This window comes from Myotis davidii, unplaced genomic scaffold, assembly GCF_000327345.1.
Source record: "Myotis davidii unplaced genomic scaffold, ASM32734v1 scaffold135, whole genome shotgun sequence".
Lineage (NCBI taxonomy): Eukaryota > Metazoa > Chordata > Mammalia > Chiroptera > Vespertilionidae > Myotis > Myotis davidii.
In genome coordinates, this window is record NW_006289813.1 from 13,141,131 (window position 1) to 13,150,771 (window position 9,641).

Here is a 9,641-nt window from a genome sequence, read left to right on the forward strand (position 1 = left end):
CCATTATATAAGAAGCCCCTATTAGCGGACTGGTTTTTTTAAATGCCACGATTGAGTACGTGGGTTTTCTGTTTAATAATGGGCAGCTGATTTCTCCTGGAAGACAAGAGTCAGGTAATTTTCTGAGGAGACCGTAGTCAGAAAGAAATTTTGTCCCTGGTAGAAAAATTACATTATAACCAGTACCCACTGAGGTGCTAGTGCTCTGCTGGATACAAGGTGGGCATTTGTGAAGGCTGGTTTTCCTTCTTTTTCCTTCCTACATAATCATGAGAGTTAATAGTTTTGGAGATGGTTTTCGGGATCTCAATTAACCATAATGTAGAAAACTATTTATGAGTATAAATGGATTAAGTGCACAGTTATTTCCACAGATGTATTTTTAGAAACAGTAAAATGATAAATCCTCCTCTTATGAGGCTTCGTGAGGATTTAAAAGAGATTACATGGCTGATTAAATTCACAAAATATAAAGTCAAATTTTTCCTAACAAATAGCAGCATGCTTGAATGCATATGTTCTGAGCAAGCAAATTTATGTCTGTGGTTGTCTTTTTAATAAGGAAAAAGGAAACAATGATGTTGTGTTTGCAATGACAGCCATATCAGAAATCGCTCGGCTAATTTCCAATTCAGGAACATAAATGTTCACATCTACTGAGTGTAAGCATTGTCAACTCATTCTTAATAAAAGTGTCAGTTCTTACTAAGTTCATTAATTCTGACAATTAATAGCAACAATCGAAAATAAATATCATTCTTCAATTTAGAGTTTTACAAAAGTGCCCTGAAGAAAGTCATCATTTAAATGCTCCTACTCTGGGGAAACCGGGGAGGATTGTCGTTGACATCGGTCAGTGTGATGTTCACTGTGGTGGTCCCAGATAATCCCCCCATCTGGCCGGCCATGTCCTTGGCTTGAATCACCACTTGGTACTGCTCCTTGTTTTCTCGATCCATGTTGAACAAAGCTGTCTTGATGATACCTATGGATATGAAATTCAGAAGTGGAAAGGAATATATTAAAAATACTTTATGGAGTAATTTATTTATGCAAACACACAGATTTTTCACCCACAATATGCATAGCACTATGCAGATGTCATCGGTGACATAAAAATGATTATAGGTAGCCTTTATACTGAAGGAAGTGAAAACCACATAGGGGAGAGAGATGCATTTAAAAGAACCACCTACAATACAAGAAGAATAAGTCAAATCCTGCAACCGTGGAGAATGTAAGTAGTATAAATATTAAGTGTTATAAGATGACACAGCGAAGTGTAACTTGGCGTGTGGCCCAGTAGTATTACCACCGAAGTTGCTTGATATATCTCGGTGCATTAGGAGGCGATTGTTAAAAGAAAGCCATATACATGAACTGTCTCCCGAGTTTCACTTTACTGAATTGGCTAATTACCCTCCATAATGAATGTTCTCAGGATTTTCTAAACCATGAAACTATGGTTTAACTCGCCGCCCCCCCCCCCTCCCAGCATCAGTTCTTTCATAATCATCATATTGTGTGATCCAAAAGATTTTAAGATTTCCTAAAGCTGATGTGAACATTAGTTCAGCTGGCCCCAGCAGTGACAAGATTCTCAAGTTAGGTGAAGTTTACCTCATTGTTAAGTAGTTATAAAATAATGAGTTGGAAGAACTTGTGAAAGTTTGCCTAATTTCTTAGGTAGGGTTCATGCTTAAATTAACAACATTCTTTCAAAAATCACTGGAGAAGGCTTTTAACTCTCTCTGATAGCACATTCCAGTGCGGAACAGCCATGAAACTGAAAAAAAAAATCTTTCTTGTTTTTAACAATATTTCAGAAAACAGGTCAGCTTCATCCTACAGTCCTGGCTTCATTGAAAGTGGAGCTGTTACTTCTGTTCTCCAAACAACAGTATTTCTATCTAAATACCTTAGCCTTGTGTTCTTTAAGTTGAATAATTCTATTTTTTTCATCTTCATTGTTTTTAAACTCAACATTTTCTTTCTCCTTGGGCTTCTTTCCAAGTTTATTGCCCCTCTTAACCCATCGATTTCCAACTGGATGCAATAACCTAGGAGGGTTTTGATTTCTACTAAGAATAATGGAAGCTTGAAAAATGTTTCTAAGAAACTCCACTCCTATTATGACAACAAAAATAAGTGTAGAATTTAAAGACAGTACAAATGATGTTCACTAAAATGATTCATTATAAGATAGAACGTTATTTTGTGGAGAAAGTACAGAAAAAGGAGGTGTTGAAAAAAAGAATTCCGTTACGGCAATCCACTTTATTAGGGCTATCTCAGTCTGGATGGGGTAGACAATGAGGTAACAATACACAAAACAAAATCTCAGTGGCTTCATGCCATCGAAGTTTGTTTTCTCATGCTCTGAGCAGGCCAGCAGGTAACTATACTCATCAGAATACTCAGATTTCTGGGCTGGAGAAGCGTCTCAGCATTGCTCCCATCTGGGGTCACTCTGGCAAGCGGAAGGGCACATGCTGGAGTGTACACCAGGTCAAAAGCTCCACTTGGAAGTAACTCACATCACCGCCACATTTTATTGGCCCAAATAAATCGTATGGCTACATCTAGCTTCAGAGCATGGTAGAGAAATGCAAACCTACCAAATACCTAGAAAAAGAAGAATTGGAATATTTGTAAACAGCCAAATAGCTATCAGAAGGGCTTGATCTTTTAGCTTCATCCCAAACTGGAAGAAAAAAATAAATGTGTAATTGTTTCTGAATATGCCATATATAAAAATAGTGGATGAAAGACCCATTGTCATATTTCTTGATTAAAAGGATCTGGGTGTTATGTTTATAAATATATCATTGGCAGGCAAATCTAAAAAAATTCAACCACATGGATTGTTTTTATTACAAAATATGCTAGCTTAGCCAAGCATGTCAATTAAAATTACAGATTGTAAAAAGGAGATAAAAATAGAATTCTAACCTGTTTCCGATTCAACTGAGAAATAGGGCTGCCCCTGCAGGATGCTGTAGACAACTTTAGCACTGTTCCCATACGTTGGGTCATCAGCATCAGTGGCAGTGACTTGGACAACAACTGTACCTGTAATGACAGAACATGAATTGAAAACATAGTAAGGGCCCATTTCAGATCCCATATAGGCACACATAAGAGAAAGCATGATCTTACTTTTGTCCAAAACTATCATGGCAAGGCAGTGGGGAACTTCAATAATATGCTGGGTTAAAAAGGCTTGGATCCCTCACTCTGAAGGAAAGTGATCACCATTTATAAATACTGTAAGGATTAGGTTAAAGGGAAGCATGGGAATGATCATGACTTTGGATGGAACTAATCACAATCCATCTCCAAAGGTGGGATTGGGTTGGATTCTTGCTATGGCACTTCTTTTAAGTTATCCAGGTCCTAGTCAATCCGAATCTGGCATTACTTTGTCCTTAGGGATTTGTTTAGGAGTTGTCCAATCAGGGGACCACTCATGATTTTTCTGGAAATTCTGTCATTTCTACTGGACTAGAATGTGCTGAAGAGGAGCCTGAAAATGCAGTCGCTATTTAGTGACATTAGAGATGGCAGCCTGAGAACAAAGCTGAACAGAACAGAGAATTTAGGGAAAATAGAACTCCAGTCAAACCACGTCTAAAGCCTACTTCATTTCTGGCCTTAAGTAATGTGACCAGTAAGTACTTACGTTGTTTAAAGTAGTTTGAATTGAGTTTTCTGTTACTTGCAAATAAAAGCATCCTAAGTAACAAATCTACCTGATAATTCTAAGAGATTGAAAGGCCTTGAACCTTAAGTGAGGGATTATATAAAGAATTAATTGAAGCAATAGAGGATACACATCTGGTACCTGTAATACCCAAAAATGATCATAATTAAATGTACAAAGAAAACGGTGGTGTTTTAGATCCGCACTCTTATTTTAAGGAACCAGAGTTGCCTAATAACCTTTGAAGTATCCTTAACGTCCATAAAATTCCATGCAAATGTTTATGTATATGCTTGCATGTATGTTTCACTGAAGTTCCATAGATTTTTATCTGATCGCAAAGGGGTCTGTGACGTCAAAAAAAGGGTAAGGTCCTCTGATTAAGATCATTTTTGTGGCCGACTTTTAGAATTCCTGGTAGATAAATAGTAAGCACACCTCCAAGGTTCTCCTGTCTATGAACAGGGCAGGGAAGCTACATTTAGGGAATACTAGCATTTTTCCATTGTGTGGGTACTATCTAACTACATGGATTGAACAAATATGCTGCACTGCTAAGGTTGGCTGCTCTGGATGCAGCATGTTGGTGCCTGAGATAGAACACACACCCTTTTAATTCAATGAGGGACTTGGGGAGAATGAGAACATCATGACTTTAGAGTGAGAGCTAATAGCAGAAGTCAACAAACACGTTCTTATTTGACATCAATACAAATTTAATAGCTTTTAGAATACGACTGTCTGGACGTTTTGAGCACTTGTGAGTAGCCAGATGTACTGGGGGCTGTGCACTTGTTTTCTCTTTTTGTCTTCACCTTAGAAGTTGACATCTATTATTTATTTGTTAGAGAATATGGAACTGGAGGGTGAGAGAAATCAAGTCATTTACCTAAACCATACTGCTGTTTGTTAGTAGAGGTAACTTCAAACTTAGGTCTGCTTGATAGCAGAGTTCATTTTTACTATTCTGCTGTTGTTTCTTTATGTAATTTCTTTAAAATGCTTTTATATATCAGAATAATGACATGTTAATTTATGATAATGGTGAATATCAAGATACCCATGCCAGTTAGAAAAAGACCTCCCTTTTTCAAAATATGTTTCTGTTAGCCATTCCCAAATATTTGTACTACATATTTAACTCTATAATGGCTTCAAATGGAACAGAAACAGACTCACAGATACAGAGAACAGACTGACAGCTGTCAGAAGGGAGAGGGGAAGGGGTCTAAATGGAAAAGGTGAAAGGATTATCCCACAAACCTTATAGACAGATAACAGTATGGTGATTACTAGAGGGAAAACAGGGTAGGGGGAGGCAGAGGAGGGTAAAAGGGGGATAAATGGTGATGGAAGGAGATTTGACTTGGGTGGTGAACACACAATACAATATACAGATGATGTATTACAGAATTATACTCCTGAAACCTATATAATCTTATTATCCAATGTCACCCCAATAAAGTCATTAAAAATCATCTCTCTGTACAAAAAAGTCAATGGTACCCTGAGAGCTGTTCAGTGACAACTTGCACATCTGGTTACGGTTGTCCTGGGTGGTATTGACGATAAGACTATCCTTTATTAATTCTTTCTGTCTTTTACCACCAAATGGAAAAATATTCTTCCTAACAAATCTTCCTTTTAAAAAGAATTCTAATTCTCCTCTTTGGTGATAATCTGCGATTTATTTTAGAACAAAACAAAGTGGCTTTAAGTAATGGGATGAGCAACTTCTTCGTGAGAAAAATTTAGATGTTTTACAAGCATTTCCATGGATTAAATATTTTCAAAGTCTCGGAACTTTGGACTGAAACAGCTGTGATATATGACTCAGAATTGTAGAAACATTTTTATTATGTAATTCTGCTCTTTTGAATTTGAGACTGAGTGAAAATTAAAATAACCTTACATGAGTAGTTTAATATTTGTTATTGTCTCCCATGAAGTATATTAATGTGGCTAAGAATGATGTCAGTAGGATTTTTTTCTTAGTTGAAATTCTGTTTACCTTCTCCCAGTCTAAGCAAATTAAATGCACAAATATTAACTTTGAAATTGGTAGAATTGTGCACAAAATATTAGTTTACCATATTAATGTAATTTACTAATTTCCATCAATTAGTAAAAGATATCTCCCTTAGACATCCCCTGCATATTTTTTATGGATTGAAAATAAGTTTTCTTTGAGTCTCTTCTCTAAATATACAGTCACTTAAAGCAATAGTCATTACTCTTCAGTCTGGACTGTAAATACAGGCTTTTGTTTTTCACTGGGGAGATTCTTACTTGGAGCCTTAATGCCAGTAAGTGCTAAGAGAAACAGAGAAGGCTGCTGTTTTCCAGCCCAGGGAATAGAGCAGGAGTTTAGGGTGCGAGAAGTAGATGAGATGGCTCTCTTTCTTTTTCCTACTCTCACTCTACCCTCATCTTTAGAGGAAATGCAGTTTTCTTTAAAAGGATAATAAAGTGAGACTAGAATAGCATTAGGAAACACGGGAGTACTTACAAAGGGACATAAGTAGATTGTTTAAAATTGGTACTTAGCATCTATATTTATTCAATCAGTAAGTTTCACTCATAGGATTCTTTGTTTAGTTGATGAACTGGAGGAGAAGCATTGCCTGGTTGAGATCATGTCCCACTCACCCACGTCAGACATTTCTGGAACGGTGGCTGTGTAGACCTCCTTGGTGAAGATTGGTTCGTTGTCGTTGATATCATGGATCTTGATGACGAATTCAGACTCGGGCTCTACAGGAATCCCTGTCTTTTTGTTTACAGCTTGAGCTCGAAGGATGTAAGTAGGTTTTTCTTCCCTGTCTAACCTTCTGGTGGCTTGTATATCCCCTGTGTTTTCATTGATAATGAAGAGATCTCCTGCTCCATCTCCTGAAAGGATATATTTAAGTGATCCATCTCCTTTATCCTGGTCTGAATGTAACTAGTATAGAAAAAAAATTAAAGAAAGTAAAAATCAAACGTGATTCTAAACTGTATGTCTTTATGATGCATGCTTTCATTCAATCCTTTCTAAGGGATGCAGTTTTTTTCTTCTACTATGACTTCAATCCCCCAAAGTAAATACCATTCATTAATGAACATGTTTCCTTATAATCATAGAAATTTCCAGAACTGAAACAGAGCTTGGAGAAAATGTAGTAATCCTTATTTTGAAGAAGGGGAAACTAAGAGCCAGAGTAATCACAAGACTGGCTGGAATGAAACTATTTTTTTCTACAGCTTTTAGATTCTATTAATACACTCTCCTCCTCACTTTTATGTATGTGGACACACTAAAGAAGCAATATATTATTAAGAAAAGGATTTAGGGTTTTGAATCAGAGAGACCAGGGTACACTCTGCTTCTATACTGAATTTAGGGGAGCTAGCGAATCTCTTTGAATCTAATATAATGGAGACTATAATCGATTTTCTACATGAAATTTATGTATTTATTTATGAATCAATGAATGGAATTCAACTCAAAGCATTTAAAAAACATCTTAAGTACCGCTATGGACATTGCCTTGAAAACCACACACTAGATAATTTACAAGGTCACTTGGAATAAGAACATTTAACACTTAGATTTTAGTTTAATATGGGAAAGGACCACTTACAAAGCAGAGCCGCCTAAAATTGCATAATCTGCCTTAGGAAGTAGTGGGTTCCTGCTCCTGAAGGTAATCAAGCAGTGACTCTAATATGGTTAAAGTCATTGCAATGGGTCAGGGTAAAGGGTTGAATTAAATGAATGCAAAGAAACCTTTGAATTGGAAGAGGATGATTGTAACTTGGAAAGTAGCCCATGTTACCTAATCCCAAAGATTATTTCCAAAGAGTTGACTTCCTGTTATTTCCCATGTTCCCTTTTTACCACCTTAGCAAGAGTATCCCATAGGTCTTCTAATCCAACCCTTACTTACAGATTTCCGAAAAGTGCTCTTTACTGAGAACTATTTTCAAACCCCAGTTATAATATCAGCTACATATTAGTTTCCCACAAGTTAGTTTCAGTGGGAAGGCTGCTAATCTCTACCTTATTTCAACTTCATCTAACCAGGGTATGGGCCATGTTACAACAGTTATGGCAACAATAGCAACAGGTAAACCAGCTCTGTGCCCTCCTGATTAATGCTGTATGGAATGCTCACAGGCTAGACACAAATCTAAAAATAGAATTTCAGGGTAATAAAGGGATCCTAAGAATAATGTAACCCTGCCTTTCTAAAAGTGTATCACATGGAATGTAATTTATATAAAATGCTGACTCAAAAGGGTTCTGTGGTCCAATAAGTTTGGGAAATACTTTATAGTCTGCTTCTTTCTTGGCGTCATCCATTGCTCATTAACATATGAAAGACTGAATGTCCACAGTTCAACATTATATTTGACTTCATTTCATCTAGCTTTCCCGAGTTCTCTTACGTAAAGAAGCCTTTTTGGGTGTGATCCATAGTGATATTCCCCAAAACAGTTTTCCAAGAAGCAAAGTTTGGGAAACATGAGCTAATTGAATCCATCATCACAGAGTCAAGAAAACTGAAGTTCCCTTTTATATAGTGTTTCCCAAATCACACAGCTCCCGTGAAAGTGTCAGAAGTATAGAGCTAAAGTGCAAGAAGAGGCCTTATAGGCTATTGGGTGAAACCTCCCGGTTTTTAGAGATGGGAAATTGTGTCCAATGCCACCCAGCTAACGCTGGTTAATAGCAGGGTTTGAGGAAGAGAATATTATTCATACAATTAGTGGCCTTGAAAGCAGTTTGACAGAAATAATGGAAGATAAATGCGCATGGGGAGGAAATTGCTTAGAAGTGAGACAAACGCAATAAGAAATGTAAAACAAGAGCACTCCATGATTTGTGTAATGTGATATGCTAAGAAAACGTTGAAACCATGATTACACAGAAAGAGCCACTGGGGAACATTTAACTCTCCACCATCAAACTCTAATGACTGAAGTGAGCTCTTAAAAAGCTATTTCATTAGCTCATGAGGAACGCAACCAACATCACTGCCCATTGGGTCCTGGCTCCAGGGCAGCCATGGTTAGCGCCCTGGCACAGTGCTGGGGCCCTGCAGCCGCAGCCCTAAGTATAGGTCTTGCTCATTCTATTTCCTCCCCAAATATAGGATCCTAGCAGTCAATTAACCTCCCTGTGCCAGATTCCTTATCAGTAACATGATGGTGATAAGAGCTACAGGACAAGGCTGTCATGAGCATCTAGTTAAAGCCTGTATATAAATACCACATTAAATGCTATGTAAATGTGATCAAAGCACATATGTGCTTTATAAATTACAAAGCTCCTTCCAAATTTAAGAAATCATTACTATTTTAAACTCTCAGTTCATCATAAGCATGTTTTTGCTCTGCTTTTGACTTTGAGAACTTTGTTGTAAGGACTTAGAAAACCCAATTTTGCAAATACACAGTGTCTCTAAGGTGAAATCTGTTATCAACACCCAGTATTCTTCTACCAGGTGGCAATTGCCAGTTCCCATGTGATTTATTATATTCTGCATTCCACTAGATTATAGACTCCCCTTGGCCTGTTCTCGCATCCCTCTCAATGGTAATTGTTGCACACTTAGTAGGTGAATACCACATCTGGTCACAAGATTGATTCAGGTAAAAGTAATCAGAAGCTTATTTTTAGCTGTCGGGAGAGACCATTTCGATGACTTATAGAACAAATACCCGAGACGGTGCGGAAGAGCAGCAGAGACACTAAGTAAGAGGGTGAACAGGGATTGCTCTGCCGATCCCAATTCCTGATTTACCAATATTTGAAACCCAGTGGGAAAATGCACCTCTTCACTCAGGCGTATGATGATAAAACAATTTAACCTCATCCCCTCCACCTGCAGGGTGTGTGTCTGATGGGGTGCAAGGCAACAGGAACCTCAGAAGCTTTTGTATAATTCTTTCC

The 9,641-nt window shown here is 37.5% G+C and overlaps 1 protein-coding gene across 1 annotated transcript in view; it reads right to left on the reverse strand.

The window, feature by feature from the left end:
• Nucleotides 1-9,641, reverse strand: part of CDH6 (cadherin 6) — a 46,271-nt gene that overhangs the window by 17,997 nt on the left and 18,633 nt on the right. Inside the window, exons 2-4 of the mRNA XM_006762479.2 lie at nt 6,353-6,647; nt 2,953-3,072; nt 818-985 (exon numbers count right to left, since the gene is read on the reverse strand). Of these exons, the coding sequence (XP_006762542.1) occupies nt 818-985; nt 2,953-3,072; nt 6,353-6,647 (583 nt within the window). The remainder of the gene's footprint in view (nt 1-817; nt 986-2,952; nt 3,073-6,352; nt 6,648-9,641) is intronic.